General features: G+C 44.5%; 1 protein-coding gene and 1 long non-coding RNA gene across 4 annotated transcripts in view; one reads left to right on the top strand and one right to left on the bottom strand.

Moving 5' to 3' along the window:
* The window catches only part of CDHR5 (cadherin related family member 5), a 31464-nt gene extending 9265 nt beyond the window's left edge, over positions 1-22199 (bottom strand). The window contains exons 1-13 of one of the 3 annotated variants that reach the window (XM_019547305.1): positions 22001-22199; positions 21634-21809; positions 17723-17773; positions 15943-16035; positions 14000-14098; positions 11442-11552; positions 10981-11154; positions 9210-9300; positions 6949-7046; positions 4957-5163; positions 2288-2404; positions 1211-1283; positions 1-56 (exon numbers count right to left, since the gene is read on the bottom strand). The exon at positions 1-56 is cut by the window's left edge and continues 637 nt beyond it. In XM_019547305.1, coding sequence (XP_019402850.1) covers positions 1-56; positions 1211-1283; positions 2288-2404; positions 4957-5163; positions 6949-7046; positions 9210-9300; positions 10981-11154; positions 11442-11552; positions 14000-14098; positions 15943-16035; positions 17723-17773; positions 21634-21809; positions 22001-22067 — 1413 coding nt within the window. In that variant the 5' untranslated portion in view covers positions 22068-22199. The remainder of the gene's footprint in view (positions 57-1210; positions 1284-2287; positions 2405-4956; positions 5164-6948; positions 7047-9209; positions 9301-10980; positions 11155-11441; positions 11553-13999; positions 14099-15942; positions 16036-17722; positions 17774-21633; positions 21810-22000) is intronic. The other 2 variants (XM_019547306.1, XM_019547307.1) reach the window with 2 other exon arrangements.
* Positions 21302-21944, top strand: LOC109318209. The gene is made up of 2 exons (XR_002103205.1): positions 21302-21486; positions 21804-21944. It is a non-coding gene; the product is annotated as an uncharacterized LOC109318209 (long non-coding RNA).
* Positions 22200-26375: the final 4176 nt, after the last annotated feature.

Here is a 26375-nt window from a genome sequence, read left to right on the forward strand (position 1 = left end):
GGTAGATCCTGTCCCAGCAGTGGTGGTGGTAGTGGTAGTGGTAGGCAGAGTTGTACCTGGAGACCCAACAGGTACACCAGGCCTTGACATTAGTCAATTTTTATCTACAATGGTCCAGTGCTACCCTCTCTTTTTTAACTTTTGACAATGTCAATAAAGCATTTTATTCAACTGAACAGAGTAGAAAAAAGACAGGTGGCGATGACACAACCTGCTGTTCATTTTTGCCCAGGGGAGTAGGTGGCCCTCAGATATTATGAAGGCATTCAGGGACCCCTGTGAACACTTGGCCCATCATATCATTTGATGCAAGTTTTAATTATCACTTTGCTGATGGCATCCAAGGAGTGAGGATACTGAGCACAACATTCTGTAAGATGTAGGGTACAAACCAAGCAAGCTTCAAAGAAAAGTGGTTCAGGCTTCCCACCTACTCTATTATGTTTAATGTGTAATGTCAGTCTGTCTTCATTCAAAATGGAATACACTCAGCAAGCTTTAGATCTGCTTGACTCATCAGTTCCATCTAATAACAATTGTTGATGAACATGGAAAATAAAAACTAGCTGGTCCTGGTAGAGCTACATGAACAGTCCTATGCATAACACTGTGGCTATCCTATTCCCCATGGGTTAGAACTCAACATTCAGAGGCAAAAGTTTTGGGAATGTCTACTTTGACCTCAACAGGAGGTTGCTTGAAGGATGATGAAGCATCACATGCTAGGACCTACTGGCTCCCCTCTCTTTTTAAAGAGAATTGCTGCAGTTTCTGCTCCATTTTATGCAAACTTTAAGCAAGCCTCGTATTTTGTGCCAAAATTTGACAACCTAGCCAAACCCCAACTGATAAAATGAAGCACAAAAGCATCCCAGTTTTGGCCATATGGTTAAAAGAGCTTTGGATATAAGAAGTGAACAGCAGAAAGTAAGTCCATGGCACTTCATGAGGGAGAGTTACACAATGGCCTCTTAAGCCATGAAGTGACTACACATACTTGGAGTGCTTTATTGCAACCCAGCTGGAGGATAGTACTTCTCATGGATATCAGTGAGTTTTTGGATTGGGCCCATAATCAACAATGTGAGGCTTGTGTTCTCTAGATCATGAGGGCAATAATGTGAGGCTTGTGTTCTCTAGATCATGAGGGCAATATAAAAGAACTTCAGTTCCTTCTCTGAACTATAAGGCAATAAGATGGCCAACGCACCTTTGGGAGGTATGACTTCTACGGTAACAATAGTGCTTGCCTCCTGGAGACTTGTTGAGTCAATAGCCATTGCCTGTATAGACATGAGAAGGAGATGATTTAGCTGCTTACTACCTTCATTAAATCTTTGAACATCTCCTGAGTTCCACTCCTGTACATTAAACACTCTTCTATATTTCAGTCATAAATCTGGCATTGTCAGGAGGAAGGACAACACAGCCAAAGAGGCTCTTTCACCTACTGCCCAAGACAACTCAAAGGGAGAAATTATTTCTTCCATATTTGAGCATGAAAAGTCAAAGGCAGTATCAGAGGATCCCAAAATTCAAGGACCATATTCATTACAGCCACTGATATATTTGAGACTCATTTCCCAGGTGGCTCAGGTATGCAGTCCTGTATTTCATTATTTTCTCTGTTACATTAGTCCTATCATCGCTCCACTGTTCTCGTCTTTGCCCCTTTCACCCACACAACTTGTCAACATTTGTCATATGTTATACTCTAAATTCTCTAGGGTGGAACTTCTCTTTATCATGAACCTACTCCCCTGTGTCCTCCTGTAATAGTAATGCCATCTTCCATTCCTTTTCCTCACAATAATACCTGTATTTTCTCCTATACCACATGCCCCCCCAACTAAGATGAGGAGCTTGTTTTGAGAAGTCAGAATGAAGAAAGAAATACTTTTTCCAGCCATGGCAGAATCCTGGCCTCAGGGAATCCTCACCACAAGGCTGAATCCTGACCATTACTGTTCAGCTAAAGCTACTTTTAACCCCCTCACACCACTGCCAAATTGGCAGCAGCTTTTGACTGCTCAGCCAAAAGCTACTGCTAATTCAGGAGTCATTGTGAAAGGGCTAAAATGAACTCTGACATTGCAAATGGCACTCTGCCCCTCCTCCTCTTCAGCCACAGAGATCAACAGAGCCCAGGCACCCATTATAGCCCAGGCACCCTATGCTTCTTATCTCATGCAGAAATTAGCTTCTTTACAAGAGACACACCTCAATTTGGGGCTGATGTTCTGGGGAAAGTATTCAAGTAAATATGGTATCAGAAAAGCTAACATACCAGCATGGTTATTTTCATGGCTGAAGACAACACAGTGTTTGTCAGAAGAAGTCCATCTTGGGTTACTGTGAAATCACTGCTGTTTTGAATGCTGTAAGTGATGTGAGGATTGATTTTCTGAAAAGGCAGATAAATGAAGTTGTAAATTGCATTCATGCATTTGTCCATAACAACCTGTTTGCAAAGCTGAAGCCAGGAGCAAACCTTTGAGCTGGGGACAGAAATCACACATAAACCAGTTTAAGTGATCACAAACTGATTTAAACCTGCAACAGAACAGAAGCTCAGTGCACATAAACCAGTTTAAAAATGGCTGAAACTGGTTTAAGATAAACCTGGTTGAATGTAGTGTAACGGGCTAGCTGGCAGTGACCTAGCCCAGGGGTTTTGAAAGGGCAAAGATGATTGGAGGACCCATTGGTAGTCTGGCTCTGCTCTATAGGGGGAAGAGAGTCCCTACACCTCCCACAGCACTTGTGCACCTGTTTTGATCCCTTCAACTGGAGACGGGGTATCTCTTGGAGTACTGCCCGGGTTACAGTAGTGTCAGATTTAACTGATTTGAATCAAACTGGTTTATGAAACTTCTGTCCCAGATCCCTTCCTAGTTCAAGTTAAATCAGAATCCCCCAGCATCCCAACATGCTTTCCAGCCCTGGGTTGGGCTGTGCTGCCTGCTCCAGAGAGCAGGGCTGGCCCTGTACTTCTGATCCCTAGCTGGAGCAGTGAGGGCTGGCTGACAAGGGAGTAGAGGGGGCAGCCTGGCTGAGAATGCAGCCCAGTCTATGGGATGGGGGGGGACTGCCCACCCCAAAAGCAAACCCCAACTGGGATCTGGGGCCAGGGAGGGAGGTTAAACACCCCTTCCCCCACTCAAACTTACTGCTGCTGCAACTGTGGACTACAAATCCTAGAGGCACCTGGAAGGAGGAACAGGAAGTGACAAGCAACCCTGTAGAGTCCTGCTGCTGTAATTCTGGATTGCAAATCCCAGAGACCTCAGGGGCAGCAGGAAGAAGTGAACACTCAGCCAGAGATCCATGTTCTAGCACCCCCTAGCTTCTGGTTTGAGCCACTGCAGGCATATGACTGCATTTCCTGATTTAGAGGTAAATGTCTGCTCATTTCTATTTCAATTTAATCTGTGCATCTTAGACAAACCTGCGAAGACTGAACCTATTCAGCCTCAGGCTTTTTGACTGTCTGTATCTAGCCTTGATGTTGTTAAAATGGAGATGGATATAAAGTGCTAAAAATATTAGATACTCCATGCCCTCAAACTCATAAGTGTTTTGGTTTCAAGTTATGGAAGAGTCCTAAGTCAGATGTCATTCATGCCATTGCAAACCTTTGCCTACACATAAATGGCCAGGGGTTCTGTAATTATTGGCCAGGGTCAACACTGTTTCGGTGCTGAAGGCCAGCATAAATTTTACCACTTAAGTTTTATTTTGATGGCATGAGTAGGGCAAGGGTGGTGCCATGAACCTTGAGATGGGCTTCCCTATTGAGGTGTATTTCCCCTCTGTCTGTACAAAATGGCACTGTTAGGTTGCACACTGTGTTCTGGATGCCCTTACACCAGTTGTAATTGGCAATTTTTTTTTTTTAACCTAAATAACAAATAGATTGCCATGCCATTGCTCCTGCCACAGGCTCCTATCAAGAGCATACCTCTCAGATTGAGCCCTCCTGAAATGTCTATGTAAACAACGCATCTTGAAGCAAGACTAGAAAACTAGCAGGTTCAGACTTTGGCTTTCTGGGCTTTGCTACCAGAGTAGATGGCATCACCTGCCTTCTACAGGCCTGATGATGTTCCCATTTAAGTTAATGGAAAACCTCCTGTTGAAGGCTCTTCTGAATGTGGTTATAACTATTCCTACCAGAGTTCAGAGAACACTAACATCAGTTCAGCATCACTGGGCAGTACACATGCACATTTACTGTGCAGTAACTGACATTACATTACATTACATTGCAGTATGGACATGCACCTACACATGTACACCTGTATCGCACAGTAAATATGGTGACTTACTCTGACTTGAGTGTAAATTTGATACTTGCATAATGCAGGTATCAATTTATGCCTGATTAGTTACTGCACAGTGATGCACACGTAGATGCGTTACTGTGCAGTAACCCAGGGGGCCTCCCTGCTGGGTCTACCCAGCCACTAGGGGGCTGGCCTGAGCCCAGCCCCAGGGCTCATGGCTGGCTGCCTCTCCTGGCTTCAACTTGGGACTAAAGTTAGTCCCAAGTGCTAGCAGCCATGTGGCTGGAAGCTGGAGGTCCCCACAGTGGCCACAGGGGCACATGGCAGGCTGCTCTTACCTAGGACTAAATTTATTCCCAGGTTGCCTGCATGTGTAGACACCAGCCTATTCCCGCTTACTGAGTAGTAATTTACTGTGCAGCAAATTTAAGCCAGTTAAATCATGTATAGACACGCCCACTGAGTTGAATCATGTGGGTGCACTGGTGAGAGCATTAGGCCATGGAAGATGCCTGGTGAGAGATGAGAGGGGTAGGATGGATACTGGTTGCCTTATTCTGTTCCTAGTGGAAATGCTAGGGAAGCATGTTACCATCCTGTTCCCCCATTCCCTAATACTGGTCCAAAGACAACATAAAGACAGAAGGAAGCTAAGCACTTTGTTCCTTACATTAGGGAAATCTTCATCAACTGCAAAGATCTTCAGGGGTTTGGAAGGAGCTCCAGCCTCCATGACCAGACTGTTACGGGTAAGGCCAGTAGACACTGTCCCTGTGTAGTTCATGTGCTCAAAGTATGGTGCGTGGATACTTTTGTCAATTACTTTGATCTCTACAGTAGTTAAAGCATATTTCTCTATGCTGTTGACTTGGGTGGCCTGCAAAAGAAAGAGACAAAGAGATGGAGGTACTAATGCCAGCTATTCCTATTTTTGGTCTGACCAGAGTGGATCTAGGATTTTGAAAAGTGGACTGGGGTGGAGAGGTCACTGGCGTGGAGGCTTTGATCATCAGCCAAGACTGGTTCCCAAAATCAGGGTTCTTGAAAGCAGAGAGTACACTGCGCATGTACTACAGAGTTGAAGGAGGGTATAACCATACCACAGGATTTACCCCTGGGCATGATGGACTTGATCCAAAATCTGTTGAAGTCAGTGGGATTCTTGCCATTGATTCCAATGAGCTTTGAGTTAGGGGGTGTTAGAGGCGGGAATAAGTTAACATTTAGGGCACGGACACATGGTCAGAACACCTGGGTTCAAGGCCTGTCTTTGCCATTGTCTTCCTCTGTGATCCTGGATTAATCTTTTAATGTCACCACTTTCCCCTGAGTTTAATCATCTGGAGACATGAGGCACTCGTGCTACAGTTTCTATCTGTGAAGTGCTTTGAAACTTTTCAGGGCAAAGTGCACCAAGACTTAGTAGAGCCAGATACTCTGAACCAACACATGCAACTGTGTTGTGTACTGCAAACAAGCTCCTCCATTTGCTGCTTGGTGCTTTAGAGCTTTGCGCATACATTGTTTGGGAAAGAAATGTCTTGATGCTCTTAACTCTCTAGGAGCTTTTCTGTAGGAGGTGATTATACAGTTGCTTTGATGCAGATGATGATGATGATGATGATACCCAAGTCCCACATCATTTTAAGAACATAAGTGCCAGACTGCTCAGACCAATGGTCCATCTAGCTCAGTATCTTGTGTCCAGCAGTGACAGGAGTGGATACTTTAGAGCAGGGGTGTGAAACATGAGGGCCGTGGAGCCATTCTGTTTGGTCTGTCAGACTACCAGTGTTGCTGGGAAATGTGGCCTGTCGCAGAATGGCTGTCAGGGACAGGAGATGCAGCCCCTGTCACCCTCTGGTCACTTCACCAGTCACCACTGCTGCAGCCCTATCTCCCCAGCTGCCAGCCCCCACTGCTGGAGCTAGAGCTGCCACCACAGCAGGGCCATACAGTGGGCAGCAGTTCGATGCACAGGACATGCGTTGGGGGCTGGAGTCACTGCTGTGTCCTCTGAGTCAAAGCTGGAGCTGCCACTGTATGCTGTGGTCTAAAGCTGAACCAGGTGTTCTGGTCCAGAGCCAGAACTACCACCGGTGCAACAGTTTCAACATGCTCCAGTCTGAATCAGACCTGCAAGGAGTCCTATGGTCCTGATCTGCCCAGGGCACACGGTGAGTTTGACACCAAAGCTTTAGAGGGCATACGTTGAACAGGGTATATCTAGAGTGATCTATCACCTGTCCATTATCCTCCCTGGCATCCAACATCATTAGTTTAGAGATAACAGAGGATAGATCTCTGACCATTTTTAGTACCACTTTCAAATAGATTAAAATACAAATAGGTGGTACTTCAATTATAGCTTCTCAAGAAATCCTTTTCTGATGACACAAGTCAGCTATCTTAATACAGGTCAAAATTCTCCCTGCTTGTAGCAGGAATTTTGCTTATGGAGCACTGCAGAACTAGTCCCAGCTTCCAGGGGTATGTCATGTTTGGGCATCTCAAGAGAAATATGTGTGGTTTTTACTGAGGTTTGTGACCCAAGTCTAATGCTACAGTTTCCTTTATTCTTCACCCATTGAGCTTGTTATCTTCTACAAGGCCAGGAATACTGGAACTAAGCCTTGGGGTTCTGGGATGTCAGGAGACTTACCATGACATGCAAAATAAATGTTTCTGGTGTATTCACTGCTTTGTTCATAGTTAGGTTCCCCGTATCAGAATTCAATAAGAATACATCATTCGTGTTTCCTAAAGAAATGGGAAGACTAGTTAGGACTAGAATTGTTTATGAAATGCATTTAATAAGATATCTTGAGCTTTTGGTGTGACTTGTGTTTTTGCACATCAGAAATATTATATCTCATGCAGTACTGTTGTTGACCTTGTCCGGCTGTCAGCTTTGACGACTGGATGTGTAGTCTATGGAGGTAGTACTAACTCGACAAAAAAACCCAGTATCCTGAGAACAGCAGAAAGATGCCTGTGAGCCTAACTAGAGGAAGTTTCATAGTTGTTACGGGCTGGAAGGGACCTTACAGATCATTGGGTCCAGACCCCCTGCACGTGGGCAGGAAAGACTGCTAGGATGAAATGTTCCCAGCAATATGGGAGTCAAGACATTTTTTGAAGATCACCAGGGTGGACAGTCGACTGTACCTCTTCTGGGGGGAGCCTGTTCCAAACCCTTGGCACTCTACTTGTAAAGAAGTGCATTGGTGAATTCCAAAAGCAAGGATAGCTTTTCTTACACAAATACCTGTCTTGAACAGGCAAGGAATGTGTTTATTTTCACTGTAACCTGTTCAACTGCGTTAGGTAACTCAGTCAACCTGAAAGAAGTATGCTACATACGTGCTTCACTGCTATTAGCAATATGCATTATTCTTTACAATAGTGCATCCTTTCCAAAAGCAGCCATGATTAAGTCTAATATACTTATGCCAGCATAGCCTGTTCTTACTGAATCACAGACCTAGATGCTGTTAGGAGTGTTTAACCCTAAGTGCTTCTTGTTCAGTGTTAGTCTCTAGTCATTAGCCTAAAAGAATTGCTCAGTGCTAAGCCTCCTCCCTGTAACTGCATCATATAACTACCAAAGTAAATTCTGAATGGCCAGCACCTCAAGAATACAGGAATCTTTCTGAGGAGAAACTTCCACATGTTCAAAATCCTTCTTACAGTGCTCAAGTTAGGTATATCCTGCTTGGGTTTTGTTACTAGGTGCCAATAGTTTTAGAATCTATAAAGGTAGCAATATTTTTGAGCCATACCACTTTAGAACTTGCAGGATGTTTGAACTTTCCAAACCATGGTCTGAACGAAGAAGACACAACCGTCAAAAGTCACGGAATAACATTTCTTATTTATTGTACCTGGAATCTCCAGGTGACATCTGAGCCCCATGGTGAAAGGCTTTGCTCTTATGCCTAGTAAGACCCAGACCCTGCCTCTAAGAATTTGTAAGCTAAAAAGAAATAGTCAAAGAAAACTTAATCTCTGTGCCACTATTGCCCATCTTCAAAATGAGAATAAGTGCCATGCCTAGGACCATAAAGGAAGTATATGGAACTGAGCCAGGAATAGAACACAGGCCTTTAAGTTCCCAATGTAGCATGTTAACCACATGGCCATTCTTCTACTTACAGAAAGGAATTAAAGCATATTCATACTCCACTCAGTTGCATTGTTCAGTGTTTCCTCCTTCCTTTATTGCAACTATTTCAGTGACCTTCAGAAGTAAAGATGACTAGAGAACTAACAATCTGTCCCATCTGCCTGAACTGGCAGCTCATTAACTGTAATTGTCAATCAACTGATCTTTCTTTTTTTAAAAACTCTGACCCAAAAAATGCCCTATTTGGTGACATAAATCAGGTGATTATATTCAAGTCTCATCCTTGAAATCAAGTCCAGTGTAGGGAATCTTTAAATGCCAAAATGGTGCAGAAATGAAACTCTTGACTATAAATGAAAATGATAATCGTCTCAATTTTTTTGGCTCACACAGATCTAATGGTGGATGGAATCAATGTGACTAGAATGAAAAAAGTTGGCCCCTTTCATTCAGTCCTAAATATGTCTTATCTGAGAGACCAGGATCTCCAACAGAGACTGCAATAACTTCAGTTTGTAGGAAGTTATTTCTTTTTCTCTTCCTCTCTATTGTCTGTCTTGTCTGCTTGGACCATAAGCACTTTAAGGTTCCTCCTCTGTGTCTGTGTAACTCCTAGAGCAATGCAGGTAATGAGCTCAGTTGGCTTCTCATGACATAACAACAATTGCAGTAATTTTGTTTACATAGAGGTGGATTGTCATGGCTCTCTATTACTTGTGATGGTAAATAAAATATGGAAGCTTTGAAAAGATGAGCAATGGAAGTGAATGTTTGTAAAGGCAGGAACTTCTACTCACCTTCAATAATGCTGTACACTATTTTTTCATTCAAGGTATAGTCAGGATCGATAGCATAGAGAGGTCCAGGTTTCAGGTTCAGAGGTTCCATCTGCAATAACATCAGTGATCTAATGAAGAATATCTTGCATTTGAGTCTGTCTAACTCTATCCCAACTATGCAGCTGGTCCAATAAAATATATCACTCTAAGAAATCCTTGCCTCTTGCATTAAAAAAACCCAAATGCCAGATGCTTGCAGAACTTTCATATCCAAATGGTACTTTGTACAACTGAAAGAAGCAAGATTTATTTGGCAATGTCTTTTATTGGAGCACCTATATAGTTGGGAGGAGAGACATTAAACAAGCTTTCAGACACAAAACACCTCTTGTCTAGTCTAGGAAAGAAGCTGGGAAGAAAGTTAAGATCTCTCCCCGCTATGTGGTTGGTCAAACAAAAGAGATAACAAAATCCTTGATTCTTGCATATTCCTTGGTCCATCCTGGTTATGACAACACTATAATTCTTCTACAGCTTTGGATACTAGATCTTTTAGGCTGAAATTTACTGCTATGAGTTGATCATGAGAGAACAGAGATAAAAAAGAACAGGATTCAGTTTTGTACAGCTTCTTCCTTGCTCTAGGCATTTTTCAGAAGCAAAGAAAAGCAACACAATGCTTTGTTGTGAATTGCTGGTCTCAATGGGCTGATGTTAACTCAACACCCAGAGCAACATCCTCATCTATAACGGAAGTCAAAAGCCTGTTTGTGATTGAGCGGTAGAGGTTGTATTAGGCATCCACCCTAGGGGGGAATTTCCTGTTCAGTTACACCAGTCTAGTCCTACCTTCCTTGTTCAAAAAGCTGATCCATATATTCTGTCCCGCTGAACAGGGGAGTCTGCAATGGTTGTCTTTGACAACAATATTTTCCTTATACCCTTTTACTTAGGATTTCCATCTTGGGGGGAAGATGAAGTCTCCAAAGACCACAGACTAGAAATGGACAAATGCCACAAAGCATCTGGTCTCCTCATTCATCATCAAGTCAGATGGTGGCTCCTGGTGGCCAGGAGAAAGCAGAGCTTGCAGTTCTAATCCTGCATTTCCAAAGGGTTCTGGATCACTTTTTGTGGAATGCAGAACCACGCGGTCACTGTGCTTAACACACTTCTCTCCTTTTCTTATGGCAATACCGCGTTACATACTTAAACAGTGCTGGTGCAGTGCAGTGGTGACCTTGTTGTGTGCAGACCACATCCATGATGTGTGGGAAAGCATCTGCCCTCAGCTGAAAAACAGCTTTTCAAAGAAGGGTCACCATATCCAGGGCTGGACTGAGTAAAACAATTCAATCCCCCAGCTGTCCCTAAGGCTCACACCTCAGCAGAAGGTGAACTTGGATGGGAGGGAAGAAGGGTGGTAATGGTGGCTGGAGGCCCTCCATATCATGACAAGTTACCTCCACTAAACAGTGGGCCTGGCCTGCTCTGATGATAGACATGAGACAGATTGGCTTTCCCTTTTTCTCTATGGCTTTTCATCAGTCGGCTGAACATTGCCTGCAGGCTCAGGGAGCTATTGTGGCTTTGATCTGTAGTAGGTTCAGATTTCAAGCTTTCCTAGGAAACCTCTATGGCTAGAGGGTTCACTTAAAGCTTAGGTTCTATCACCATGAGAAATGTTCCCAAGGTCTGTTCTTTAACTTAGCTTTAAACATGTTTCCAGGGCTGAAGACCAGTCCCAACATACAGGCTGAAAGCAGAAGCTCCTGTGTAAGTGGCATACCGTTTGCTCTGAGATGTTGATTCTTCCAGCGTAACCAGTGTTTAAACAAACTTTATTGCTCATAGCCACAGGTTTACATGGCAGAAACCAGGGAGGTTTAGTGTCAGCCTGTTGGATATTTATGTTGATTGTTGCATTGGCTGTATTAGTATCTGCACTGCCAGGAGCCCTGTCCTGTACACAAAAGAAAGGAAGAATGTTCCTGTTAGCAGCAAGGCATTTTTCCAACATGGGACTCCCCCTCCCCACAATGCAAAATCAGGCAGCCCAGATCCTTAGCTGAAGTATAGCATTATTACTACAACAGTGTAAATCTACTGAAATCTGCTTATGTCAGCAGAAGTCCCAGCCCAGTACCCCATGACAGACAGACAATGACAGCAGATATTGCTGAATGGAAGATGTAGCCAGCAGCAGCTGTGGCAGGAAATGTGAGGATTTTTCTTGTTGAAAGAACTTACCCTCGCAAGCAAGACTAACTGCATAAATTTATTTTTGTCATAGTCCAGTGCTTTGCGCAAATAGATGGCTGGGTTGTTAACTCCTTGGATGTTAAAAAACTCAGTTGCTTCCTGGAAAAAAAAACAACAAGAAGGAACAAAAGGCTGATAATTGTCTCCGTTACACAGGAGTGAGCAGCATTTCAGAGTAGTGCTTAATGTGCTGCTTAACATCATGGCTCTCAACATTTTCAGACTCAAAGTATCCCTCAGAAAATGCTGACTGTTAGCTTTCCCTTGCATTTTGACTACGGAAAAATAATAGGCAATTTTTCTGTTGCAGAGAACTCAGAAAGACCACAACACTCTGATTTCCTATTTGAAATCTCTGGGTTTATCTTTGAATCATGTAGATGTTTGCGCACCTAACAGTGCTAATATTTTGTGGCATCCCATGCTATGCCCAAAGGTTCCACGGCACCGTGATTGAGAATCACTGGCTTAACGTATCAGCCAACCTTGATCCCTGAGACTGAAGCTAAGTACAGACATTCAAAAAATTCCAAGCAGCAGTGCTCTATTGTACTTTACTTGAAATGCTATTAATTAGAGTGGAAGTGAACCAAACAGAGGTTCACCATTAGGCAGGGGGATCGAAGCCTGCCCACACTGGCCAAGGTCAGCAGCCTGGGGGTGCTCTCACACTCCTCCCAGGAGGCTGCTGGAGTGGCTCTCTCCCCAGCCCTGCCCCCATCAGGTGGTGATGGTCAATAGCAGCTGGGGAACATAGCCCCTGTGCTGCAAGACCCCCCCTCCCCTCAACTTCCTGGGGTGGGTTTTGAGGCAGGGCAGGCCAAGTCCATGCAGCAAGGAGCTCTGTTCCCCCACCACCAGTTCCTGGTGTACAGTGAAACGCCATGCACAGCTCCAAGCTGCAGCTCCTGGCTGCAGCTGTCAAGAGGCAGAGGTGGGGTGAGGTAGAAAGGACCCCCTTGCCTTGTGGGCCTGGCCTGGCTGCAAAAGGTGGAGGTGGGGTGAAACGGAGCCCCCTATCCTTGCAGGCTCAGCCTGGATCCTCCCAATACCCCAACCAGGGTGGATGGGCTGGGGACTCTAGAGGCAAGGGGGCTCCATTCCACCCTGCACCACCCTCTCCAGCTCCAGCCTGGCAAAGCCCAGCTGGCACCAGGCTGCTGCTCCCTCTTCCTCCCCATCACCTTCCCCCTCCCTCCCCTGCTGACAGCTTCAGGGGTGGGCCTGGGCTGGTGCCTAGACCTGCAAAAAATTAACCTTTGAGGGAACACAAGTTCCCTAAAGTGTTCTGCTCTATAGCACCTTTAGCTAATAGCTGATTTGACGAGGGTTAAGTTTTCACATGTTCGGCCATTTTAAAAGTGCTCTGCAGCCATGCATGTGTATTTTGCTGCAGCTGTAGAGTGCTTTCAGGGGCCCGATTGGAAAAAAAAAAAAAGTAACTTGTGTAAGCACCCTTAGAGAGGGATCCACCATTTTAAGAGTGCTTTATGTGCTTCAAATGCCTGTTCTGTTACAGCTGTGCTTAATATGTAGTAAATGTAACTTCTGTACAGGCCCTGGTGGGTCTTTATATGGGAAGCACAGGCAGGGGCCTTGTCTATTCTTGGGTTATTCTCCATGTGCTCCGTGGCAAGCCCAGAAGTGGACTGGAAGGACTTGTGGTCCACTTCCAGGTCTCCCAGGGAGTGCACTGGGGGCCCTCTCCCCCGCACCTCCCCGGCTCAGTGATCGGCTGCAGGGGGACTCTGGGTGCCCCCCCAGACCCAGGAGGCACCAGTCACTGAGCCAGGGAGGTACAGGGCCCCCCCCCGGCTGAGCTCCCCAGTGGACCTGAAAGCCAACTGAAAGTGCTTCTAATCCACTTCTGGGTCTGCTGCCAAGCATGCTGAGGGGCCCCCTGTGCTTCTGTGGGACACTCCATGTGCCCCAGCATCGCAGCAGTCATGAGCCCCTGCTACCTAGAGGTATGTTGAAAAAACATTTGAAGCTGTGTCTATGTCTGAATCTCTGAATCTTTCCAAATCTCTCCGAATTGGTTTGGAGGGTTCCGATTTGATTTGGATAGATTAAAGGGTCCTCTGATTCGACTCAGATTCAGAGATTCAGTCACCAAATTGGGCCGAATATCCACCAACTCAAATCAAGGACTGAAGCTTTGCACAGCCCTATCAGATAGATGTGATGTTACTTTGGGCAGGTCGTCTGTCTCAGGGTTAGTGTCTGTGGGTGCATCTCCATGAGATGCTTGCTGTGCAGTAGACTAATACCACTGTGCAGTAGCGTGCCAGGCAAAACCTGTACTAATACACTACTGCACAGTGTTATTAGGTTACTGCACCATAAGCATCACAAAAAACCCATGTGCCGGCACTACTATGCAGTAGCACGAGTTACTGCACATTTAGTACTTAATTATTCAAGTAGTAAACTTAATGCACAGTAACTATGGCGTATTAATGAACATGTACATGAGCCCTGCATGAATGAGAAACAAAGAAGTCTTTGCACTTTTTTTTACAAGATTGGCAAACAAATATACTCACTGGAGTAGTCCCTCTAAGTTCATAATATATGGTGTCCTGGTCAAGGTCAGTAGCGCTTACTCTATCCGTGGATAGAACAATGGAACTCACTCTTGTATCCTGAAAAGAGATTTTCATATTTGCTTGGTTTTTTCCACTCATAGCAGTAGTTATATAGTGGATAGAGAAGCCTCATTAGTATGTTTTGTATTTCATTATACTATTTCGCCCAGTGCTTTCTATGCTCCCCCCAACCATGTTTAATGCTAGGTGCTGTGAAAGCCTTGTCTAGTCCTGATGGGAGTCCTAGAATAGTGTTGCTGAACTGTGATGGCCCCAATAAGAACTGCATTGCTAAAATCCCCTAGTGTAACAGGGATGGCCATCATCTTGACTGATATACTATGGATTGAACCAGAACTAGAAGCTTAAGCTAAAGCCCAGGTTTCCTAGCTGCTGTCACAGGCTTGTATCATATCATTGGCACAGAGGAGGTGTAGCAGGGCACTAAGACGTGCCTGCTCCTTAAGGCTGAAGAAGCCTGGCCAGGGAGCTCTGCAGGCCAAACAGAGCTCCCCAGCTGCAGGTTGTCGGGGTAACAACCTAAGGGAGTACTTGGCCACACCTGCCCATATCACCTGACCGGCAGAAGGCAGGGTTCTGGGATATATAAGCCCAGGCTGTAGCTAGCAGATGTATGCTCTCTCTCTGGCAACTGATGGAGAAGGAGCTCCTGCTCATTGAAGCTACCTGAGACCTGGTGCTGCCTGCCCAGCTCTCCCTGCTACTGCCTGCTCTGCTATCTAGGTGCTACCTAACTACAGTGAGTCTCCTGGGTACCTAAAATAGGTACATGTTACTCTGGGTGAAAGTTTGTTCCCTTAAAGGGGCATAGCACTGTTATTATTTAAGTTGTAGCCTAGGGGCTTGTGTTGTTTGTGTTCATGTTTACTATGGAGGATTGGGATGAGGCTAGAAGGGGAGTTTGGAGGCCTCATTAGTGCCTGGAGAGAGAGGACATAAGATTTGGTATAGTCTAGTGTCAGGCACAGCACCCGTAGCACCATGGGGGTGCAGGCAGAGGGCTGCAGTGAGCCCATAGTGCCAGAGGGGTGCAGCTAAGGGGGTGCAGACCAGGTGCCCAGGAGAGAGGCACTGAGTCAGGCATCCGAGAGAAGGCACAGAAAGCCAGTCACTACAGAACTCAGTGCTTGTGTGTTGCAGAGAGACAAGAGCCCGAGGCTTAATGTCAGAGGCATATAGAGTTGATGACAGTAGTAACACCTGTGAGGCATGGGACATGTGTAGGGGAGGTCGGAGCGTGCATGTACAGTCCGGTATAGCTGAGCACATTAAGGGGAGCCTCCTGCTTAATGAACAACTTAATTATTTACAAACAAGGCATGGCAGATGACATAGGCAGGCAGACTTCCCAAGACAGGTGGGTAGGCTGATGCAGAGGTCAGCTTCAGGACGGCCTCCTGTCACAGGGAGGGATCTGTAATAGGTACTAACTAGTGGGTTATATAGACAAGACTGGAGAGCTGGAAATGTGAGGTGTGCTAAGGCTGAGTGTGCTTTGCTCTTTGTGTTTTTCATTATGGTTACCCAGGCTACTGGCTGACTTTCAGAAATGATGAGCAGCACTGCTAACAGCTGAAGTCACTAGTAAAAGCTGCAAAGGACTCATTGCCTCTGAATGTCAGGTCCCAAATGTCTGTGACTACAGAGGCCGTATCAATCAGCCAGTCTCTCCTGAAGGGTCAAGGGGAGGATTGTCTGCACCACCTGTAAAAATCTCTAGGAAAAGATCAAGTTTTGCTCAGTGTGTTTTTTCTTGCACTTTTTTAGAACTGGTCTCCAGAAAACGTGGTTGTAAATCTTTCCTTCTACCAAGATCAGAGTGCAAGGCCTTTGATTCAGAATCTCCCCTTTATGCACAAAGGCTTCTGTAAAGTTCTTACCTCGGGAACATTTACAGTGAAATCTGGTTGCTTAAATACTGGGCTGTTATCATTCAAGTTGACAACGGTCACTATCACCTCCAGAGAATAAACCTTGGGGAGAGCAGGGAGAGAAAATATCACAATAAAATCATTAGGGGTTGGTACAAACTGGCTGACATAAGCTGAGGACATGGCTTGAGGATGAATTAGCTGAGTGCTAGAATTTTAGGCTAAATCATGGAGTGGGTTTGGATTTGGATGATGGCTATGAAATCTTGTGGATGGTCTGGGATTTCCTCTTTCCATGACAAGTAAATGCTTTAAGCATGACAAACCTACAACCCTTGTGAAGGATTGTCAATTAAGAAGAAACTTAATGCCAGCATTCAGTGTTGCTTACTGCTATCTAATAATAACTAGGCCTGTGAGAGTGACCAGCGATCCAGTCCAGCTTCGGATGGCCATGATCCAATCCGGAGCTCCAAACCGGGTTTCCGCTTCAATCCGGCCAAAGCGGCTCTTAAGCTTCGGAGCTGCCTTTGGAGATCCGGCCATAGGGTATGATGGGGAATCAATTAAATAGCTATAACTTTGTTGTGTTTTGTTGGATGAAACTTGCAGAGATGGTAGCCTCTGCTGAGAGCATGAAACCTGCCAAGTTTCAAGAATATTGGTACAGGGGCTTGGGGGGAATTGTACCCCAAATTATTGAAAGCCAAATTCATATCACGGCTGTATGTTACAACACAGGGAGGTCAAAACTGCAGGGCTGGTAGCTGTTACTGAGGCCACAAAGCCTGCCAAGTTTCAAGAAGATTGGTGTAGGGGTTTGGGGGGAACTGCACCTCAAGCTGCAGACAAGCAAAACTCGTGCCATGGGTGACCCTGCACATGTTCAAGTGCAGCAGGGTGGCAGCTGCAGGGATGGTGGCCCCTACAGGGATGCCTGCCAGCTGTGGAGGAGACAGGTGCAGGGCGTTCTGGGGCCCAGCACCCCTGGCTGCTGACGGACAAAACTTGTGCCAAGACTGTGGGGGTCTTGGGGCGTTTGACTGTCTGTATTGAGTCTTTCCTCTCCTTAGCCTGGTTTTGTAGGTGCTAACTGATGCTCGTTAAGTGGCTATGTAGTAGCTAGGTCCTGTGTACTGAGCTGGGCCCTGAGTCCCCGGTCCCTGAGTGAATCATGATTGATCAATTGGTAACTGGGAGCACAGCAGCTTAGCAGCCAGGCTTGCAGCAGTGTCTCCCCTGCCCGCCCCAAGATGGACAGTCAGTCTCACAAGCACCCATGGCACCGGTTTTGCTTGTCCACACCTTGAGGTGCAGTTCCCCTCAAACCCCTACACTGATCTTCTTGAAACATGGCAGGCTTTGTGACCTTAGTAAGAGCTACCAGCCCTGCAGTTTTGACCCTGCTATGTTGTAACACATAGATGTGACAGGAGTTTTGCTCTCAATAATTTGGGGTGCTGGTCCCCCCCCAAATCCTTACACAGATCTTATTGAAACTTGGCAGGCTTCATTCTCTCTGCAGAGTCTACCACACCTGAAAAGTTAATCCAAAACGGACAAAAACCAATAAAGTTATTGATAGTTTGTTTCCCCGTTACACCCTATGGCCGGATCTCCGAGGTGGCTCTGAAGCGCTCCGGGAAGCCGAACAAGGCAGCATTTCGACTCGGATGTGCTGCTCAGACCCCAATGCGTCCCAAGCTTCTCCAGATCCAAAGCTCTGTCCGAAGCCTCGAACAGCCCTAATAATAACTAATATAGCAGAATTTTTGGAGGTGATACTCACTTGTACATTCCCTTGAGTGCAAAGCAGGCTTAAAATGTATATATCTTGTTTCTGTATTAACAAAAAAAACCAACAACAACAAAAGAAAACAATCAGTTAGAAAACATTAAGAAGCACGTAAGTGCCATTTACTGGCATAGCCAGGTATCCTGTCACACTGTGGCAGAGAGTAGATCTTGAAGGAGTGGCAGAACAGGGCACAGTGAGAAGTTTCCCCTCCCTGCCGCTGTCCCATTGCAGCTGCTGCCTTGCTGAGAGGCTTAGGGAGCACTTATTCAGAGGCTGCATGGCTGTCTACCATGCTCAATACCTATGCATGGATACTTCCTCCATGAATTGGTCCAATCCTCTTCTGAACTGGGTTAAGGTACAAGCTGTCGCATCATCCTGTGGCAACCAGTTCCAAAAGTTAATGATATGCTCTCTGAAAAAGAGCTACTTTTTGTTAGCTTTAAATCTACTATCTAATAGTTTCCTATTATGTTCCCTAGTGTTAACATTGTGAATGGTAATAAATAACAAATTCCTATTTACCAGTATCGTAACTTGGGGCAGATGCCTGGGCCATCAGTCCCAGGGGCTATCTTAGATGGGGTGCCAGATTTGCCTTGCATCCCAGGAGTTTTTGCCAGAGCAACAGGGATTGCCCCCACAGGAGTCCAGCAGGGACAGCCCCTCACCCAGTACCGTATCTTGGAGGGTAAGGAGTTAGTGCAGTGGTGCTCCCCCTTACACCCTAGGGAGTCTTTGCCATAGCAGGTGCAGCCCTGCCCCCTGTAGTATATTTGGGCAGGGAGAAGGAGTAAACAGGGCACTAGGGGTGGCTCCTAGGGAGTGCATTGCTGTAGCTGGTCTGCAACTGATCTGAATAATCCCTTCCTCCTGCCCCAGGTGCTAAAGGAGTTCATTACACCTCTACTATTTTTTTCTCTGCACCATTTAATATTTTGTAAACCTCTGTCATGTCCTTCCTCAAGCATCTCTTTTCCAAACTGGGAAGTCCCAGCCTATTTAGTCTGTCCTCATATGAAAACCCCTACTCTGATCATCCTTGTTGCACTTCTTTGTAGCTTTTCTAATTCTTCTATATACCTTGAGGCATGCAAACCAAAACTGTGCATAGTATTCAAAGTGAGGACACACCATAGATTTATTAAGGGGCATAATAATACATTTTGGTTTGTTTACAATTCTCTTTTTAATAACTCTGAACATTTCATTTGTCTTTTTGACCAACACTGAGCTAGTGTTTTTAGCGATGCTAGAATTTCAATGATGCCAAGATCTCATTCCTGTGTGGTAACAGTTAATGTAAAGCCCATCATGATGCATGTATATTTTGGGTTATTTTATCCCATGTGCATCACTTTGCATTTATCAACATTGAACTTCATTTGCCCTTTTGTTGTGAATTTTATGACAAACATCTGTAGTTCTTCACAGTCCACTTTGGCCTTTACCATTCTGAATAATCTTATGTCATTGGCAAACTTGGCCATTTTACTACTGATCCCCTTTTCCAGGTCACTTACAAATATTTTAAACAGCACTTGTCCCAACACAGATCCCTGCAGGGCCTCACTGTTTACTTCTCGTTCTGAAAATTGACCATTTATCCCTACTTCCTGTTTTTATCAGTAAGCCAGTTTTCAGATCCACAAGTGGACATTCCCTCTAATATGTCAACCTACTTTTAAGAGCCTTTGATGTAGGACTTTGAAGTGTTTTTTTGGAAGTTCAGATATAATATATCAACTGGACTATTAAATTTCCTTGATCCACATTCTTGTTGAAACACTCGGAGAACTCTAGCACGTTGGTAAGGTATAACCTCCCTTTACAGAACCCAGGCTGATTTCTCCCTGGCAAGGCCTGCTTGTCCAAATGCTGAACAATCCTTTTTTTTAATTATTGCTTCTACCATTTTGCCAGGAACATAAGCTAGACGTATTTCCTGGAGTCCCTCTAGAGCCCATTTTTAAAAATTGAAGTTACATTGGCAACTGTCCTGTCCTCTGGTACCAAAGCTGTTTTTAGTGGTAGGTTGCATATTCAGTAAGTAGATCAGCTATTTTGGATTTGAGCTTCAAGACTCTAAAGTAAATACCATCAGGTCCTAGTGATTTCTTCCTGCTTAGTTTTATTAATGTCTTCTAAAACGTCATCTACTGATACCTCAGTGTGAATCAAGTCTACTGACCTGTCCCCTGGGCTCTGGTGAGAGGAATCTCCCCACCATCTTCCCCAGTAAAGGCTGATACAATTTAGGTGGAACTCATTTAGGCTGTATATAGATGTGTCGTTCTGACTCAGGACTGATTACCCAGAGGTTTGACTTGGATCAAAACAGGAGCTGCACAGTCATATACACATGTAACCTTTCCAAGATGCATTGCTGCCTTTTCAGTAGTAGGTGGCCAGCAAGAGCACACAGCCCAACAGACTGGAATGAACCATCATAATCGTACAGATGTACAATAGGATATCCTGGGGAAAAAAGTGTTATTACGTTTTATCTGCCTACTGCAGAGGGACCTGAAGCAGGACAGCAGACACGTACATCTGTACAATCCCAGAACTAGAGACTTTCTCCTGTGACAAATGCTACATCTGTGCATAACTTCCATTTCTCAACTATGGCCTCTTTAAGCATTTCTTTTACACCCTCATTATCCAGTAGCCCAACTAAGTCTCTGACAGACTTTCTACCTCTAATGTTCTTAAAGAAAGCCTATGCTTCAAGTAAAATAAGAAAATATGTGCTTTGATCAGTCAGGGCCTCCAGGATCCTTTTGTTAAATTTAAAAAAGAGAGGGATTTTTCCTTTCCTTTTACAGGTTTCCAATTAGTTTCTGATCTCAGTACTGTGAGTACCAACTTGAAATAATTCCACCGTTTTCCAAAAAGTTGTTTCACCTTTACAGAGGTGTAAAACAGATCAGAAACCATCCTCACATATGAGAGTGAACCGAGGAGCTCTCTATGGTGTGTGTGTGTGTGTGAGACAGAGACAGCAGTCTTTGAAGCTTTGCAGGGTTTCTGTTTAACAGATAGCAATTGCTGCAATTACATCCATTATGAGGGCCAAGTGCTTGTCTAACTCCCCTGTACAATTGATGCCCCTTGGCTGTAATGTGGAATTTTGTCTACAGGGAGATTTGAAGTAGATTCAGGCAAGCTAAGATGGAGATTTTTATTGAATGAGATGACAATGAATCATACAGCAAATACAGATGGTGGGGGGGGGAGCAGGTATTTATTTTTAGATTCAATTTATTATTGTGCAACATGCCGCAGAGTTTAATTTTACATCTGGGAAAACATGGTTATGTTGCAAAAGCTGTTTCTGGGAGCAAGGTAAAGCTTGTACAGGACGGGGAAGCTATAGCTGGGTAGAAAACTGACCCTTGACTCCTGAGGAGGAGAGCTTGGCATGATCCCAGTGGATGGATGGTAAACTAATTAGCTGGGAAATAGTTAACAAGATTGAACATTTACATTTCAAAATGGAAAGGCCATGGAAGGGAACAGGATTTTTTTTGCATGCTAGCTTTATTTCACAAACGCACACGGACAAGGCGTGCACACGGACCAGCTGCGTGTGTTCGGAACTCAGCTGATCTCCACTTAAGACCCCATATCCTGCTCCATTAAGCAACATGCCTTATGTCCTTCCTGGAGTGGATTTCTCACAACACAGTTGGGCCATACTTCTACATGCAGGTTCCCTGCTTAAGCTATTAAAGCTCAGGAAAACTGAAAAGGTTTCAGTAAAATGGGGGCCATTTTAAAAAGCTTCACTTGCTACGACTGACAGAGCCATTGGATTGTCACGGTAAAAAGTATACTATAGAAAGTGTTTTGCAATGTTAAATTAGCTGATATTTGCATTTTTTCATGTAATAACTTACCTCATAGTCCAAGGAACGGTTTAGAATCAGTTCTGTGTCACGAATGGCGAAGCAATTTCCATCCACTGTAGGACTGATTTTTACTGTGATACCAGCAGCCTTTGTAATGGTGGTCACCACTAAGCCAGCAGAGTTATTTTCATTTACCACTGGCTTGACATTATTTACAGAGCATGCTGAAAAAAAGGCACGATATTTCCGTCAGACACAGGAATTGCCAAACTGGATCAGATCTAAGGTGCATTCACTCCAGCAGCTAGTCTCCAGCTATGGCTGATGCCCTGGAAGAAGCCATTCAGCATCCTGAGGTAGGCAGCCATGGAGATTTTCGCTTTCATCCATCCAGACTCCAAAGGCATTGACTTACCTTGGCTCTGTACTAGGGGTAGCACCAGAAAGAGTATGTAGGCAGAGAGCTGATGAGAAACAGCCATGGCACAGATGGCAGAAAGCAAAAGGAAACCCTGGCTGTGGGCAGGGCACTCCTGCCTCTCTTCTCCCTTGGAGTCAGCAGTACTTTGTCATCCATTTACTGCTCTGAATGGTGGTGAAGAACATTGCATGGCTGGCACTAATTCCCAACTGCTGCCACTCAACCTTTGCCTCCTTGCCCTATTGGATGAATCATTTATGATTTATTTACCGGTACCTGGGTACTGGGCGTGATGAGCAGTTAATGCCACATCTCTTCTGTGGCTCTGTCCTTTTGATTCTTAACTCTTGCAGGGACTGTGAGAAATTCAAAATGTTTTAAGATTAGGTGCAGAATGTCCCCAAATAAATGTGGAAGCAGGGTGCTTGTTGACCCCTAAAAAGCTGTCTGCTTGTCCTGACCTCTCCAGTCATGGGCACCATATAATTACCAAGTGTGTGCGCTACAATATATACCAAGCTAATGATGTGGGTTAACTTTGCACCTCATACATACCTGTTCTTGATGAGAATATTTCTTGGTAGACTTAATAGTGATTCAAGCCAAACTTAGCTAGCTTCTCCCCGTGCATTATTCTATGCCATCTGTGTCTCGTCGGCTCTGTTCTGGTGCAAGCCCTATTCTCCCTGTCATCTTTGCTCTCTCCCTGCTCCTAATAGCACTATATTACATTGCTCACTGGAAGCTAGAGGTAAAGTGTAACAACTACAGTGGAAGGAGAAGGTAGAATGGTCTGGGCCCAGGGGGTAGGACTCCTGCTTTCTGCTCAAGCTAGGCATTAGCATGCCTGGATACTCTTGCAGTCCCTACCACTGATGTCTCCTGTGCCCTTGTGCAAGTCATCTGTACCTTACTTTTTTCTTTTATAAAATGTTTCTTTTTCAGAGGGATATTAGGAAGCCTATGCTTTTAAAACATGACTACTGGTGTTTGATGCACAGATTCTTGGCCATCCAACCCCTATGACAGCCTGATATTTTTTTCCCCCTCCCAAAGGGATCAGCACTTTGTGAAAAATTGTAGTCCTTTGAGGAACTTCTAGCTGGGCATCTAACATTTTTTGTCACTTTTAAAGACAGAGGGCATCAGGGGTGCAAAGTATTCTGCTATTCACAGATAACAAACAGTGCAAAAGTCAAAGTAGTATAATTCTGTTGCAAGGGGGTTTTCCTCTTGTCTCTCTTTCAAGCTACTGGAGCATGAAGAGGTTAGGAGTTGATGTGTATTCCGTATGATCATAAACCATGTCGGAACTGAACAAGGGGTGCTTTTACTAAGATACTATTTAACTAGGAAGTTACAGCAGAGGAATAGGTGCTAAACATCTTATTAAAAGGTTCATTGGGGAAGAAGATGAAAATCTGGGAACTATTTCTGGCTCTCACCAATTCTTGGTGTGTCTTTTTAATTAAGTCACTCTGTGCCTAAGTTCTTCTACCTGTGAAATGGGGATATTGTATTTTGTTTGTTATGTTCATTTAAATTATAAACTTTTAGGTATAGAGACTGTTCCTTACTCTGTGTGTGTGTGTGTATGTGTGCACACACACATCTGTGCATATTTCTCTGCACATACAGCAGCAAGCACCTTGAGGCCTGGATTTCAGACAAAATTCATAGGTCCTCCATCCTGCAAAAGGGATCCTGGAAATGATTCTTTCTTTTCCCCGCTTGACATCAAGGTTTCATTTGCTCATGGGAAGTCTTTCCTAAGAGAAGTTGCAGCAGCACTCTGCCTCAGCCTTGAAGGTTTGCAAAGCTTATATTATACCCCATTTCGCTCTTTCAGGATGTGAGTGTAAGTAAACTCCGACTGCTTTTGATGTTTCTTTGTGTGACGTATTGACAAAAGATAAGGTCACACAGCAACTTGGCTTCTTTGTATGATTTCATTTAGCAGTAGAACAAGCCAGATACCACTCTCAGAGTTAGCTTCTTGGACTGCATGTACACGCCACAAGATTTGCCCTTTAAGACGCTGCAACTGTTTTTGTTTGCACGAACAGGATTTCCTGCCACTTTAAAAATCTTTTCAGCGCATTAAAGTAAAACTCCTGGGACGTAGTTTAGTTTGTGTCACCAATTACATCGCCGTATCAATGGATTCTTTGTGTGCAAACACAAAAGCACTCAAAGACAAGCTTCTTTGTCCACCAGATAATGCTGTGGCTTTTTTGTAGCTCACCCCTTTGTCCACCAGATGGTACTTTGAACTGGTGCAAGGTGGCAGCCCCATCCCAGTGTTGGGGGAGCAGGGGGCTGCAGGTCAGGAGCGAAGCACACTGGCAAGACTGGGGGAAAGGAGGGTGTTGGGCTTAAATTTGAGCTCTGCTTTTTTGTGGGTGAGGAGAACTATGTGTTTAACTACTGACACTTGTTTGATAATTAGTTAGAAGCTTCACTACAAAATTATCCATTAAACACAAAGTAACTAAACAACTGGGGTTGCCAGTATACAAGTAGTCAACTTTACTGGGATTGCCAGAATACAAACAGGCAGTTATCAAAAACTGAGTGTGTTAACATGGCTCCTTACCACATAAGTCTGGTTGGAACTGTTACTTGGGAGGCATTCCCCTCAGTCAGTCGTACCGGGCAAGCTTCCTGGGTTGCGATTGTTCCAAATCTAAAGGCTTGGTCTTCCTTTAGAAATCCATGCCAGTCTCTCCCTCAAATCCAAGAAGGTGATTCAAACAGTGAACGGTGATTTTACTTGCTTAGTCTATTTTAATAGGGTTGTGCAAAATGGGCCATAGTCCATTTGGATTTGGCCCGAATTGGGGGACAGTGATCAATTTGTTGATTCGCATCACTGTCCCAATTCAATTCAGCTGAATTCAAATATGAAGATTTGATGCTGATTCGGAGAATCAGCAATTCAAGCACAGACACAGCTTTAAATGTTGGGGGCGGGGGTTGTTTTTTGGGGTGTTTTTTTTTTTTTTACATATGTCGAGGTACCATGTGCAGCTTACGCATGGTGGGGTGGATGGAGCATCCCGCAGGAGCATGGAGAGGTGCCTGGCAGCGGACCTACAAGTGGTCCAGAAGTACTTCTGGTCCACTTCTGGGTCTGCTGCCAAGTGCATGGGTGCCCCTCCAGACCCAGGAGGCACCAGTTGCTGAGTCAAGGGGTGAAGCAGGGGGTTCCTTGTGCGCTCCACAATGGACACGGACCAGAAACACTTCTGGTGCACTTCCAGGTGTGCCACTGAGTGAGCTGGGGACCCCCCTCCACTCCCATGGGACGTTCCTTCCTCCCCATCATCTCAGCATTCACGAGTTGCCTGGTACCTTGAGGTACGTAGAAAAAACATTTAAAGCTGTGTCTATGTCTGAATCGTTGAATCTCTCTGAATCAATTTTTGGAGGGTTCAGATTTGATTTGGAGAGATTAAAGGGTCTCCTGGTTAGATTCGTATTCGGAGATTTGGCCAGCAAATTGGGCCGAATCTCCATTGAATTGAATCAGCGACTGAAGCTTCGCACAGCCCTACTAATTTAAGCCTTTAGTGACATCACTATTACTAAGGCTAGCCAAGCTTGACTATATAATATTTTGGAAGCTTTATAATAGCACAGCCTTAACACCTGGAATAATTAGTATGAGAACAGGAAAATAGTCCCAATGGTCACCAATGTTATTTTAATTTATTGTTCCATTGTTCTGGATGTTCCTTGACATTCATTTTACTGGGGTTAACTTTAGGCTGCAATCATTGCCAACTCTTAACTGAATCATCTCAAAAAGGCTTCTGGGAGTTCAGTCAACTTCACCCAAACCAGCTCTGGTCATGTCTTTTTTGCAACGACTCCTCTCCTTGGTAGCTAGGAAAATCTTTTCCAGTGCTACCACTTACTCTTTTGTCCTGACTATTGTACTTGAGGCAGTTGGGGCCACCAACTGAGTGTTAGATTTTCTGCCAGGCACATTAGAGTTTTTTTAATGTGGATAGGGAAGTAAAAGCTGCTTATGAATTTTTTCCTTCTGAATTTGTTTTTGGATGATTCATGCCAGTTGGTGCATTTGGACTACCATTCCAGTTTGAGCAACTACCATAATGATGATGATGCCCAGCAAAACAACAAGTGGGTGCATTATTGCATTCAAAATTCATGTAGCTTTTGGAGACCATTACCATATTGATTCCCAAAAGCTATGATATGTCATCTTTTTAAGGCAGTCCAAAATTTGAGTAACTTGATCTACATCATGATGAACTGTAATAAGGGCACTTGGGCCTTTTATTTTTTTGCTTCTTGCAATCGAATTTGCAAATCTGGGTGCTGCAACATTTGTTTCAGCAAA

Source organism: Crocodylus porosus, unplaced genomic scaffold (genome assembly GCF_001723895.1).
Source record: "Crocodylus porosus isolate Cpor-Errol unplaced genomic scaffold, CroPor_comp1, whole genome shotgun sequence".
Taxonomy (NCBI): domain Eukaryota; kingdom Metazoa; phylum Chordata; order Crocodylia; family Crocodylidae; genus Crocodylus; species Crocodylus porosus.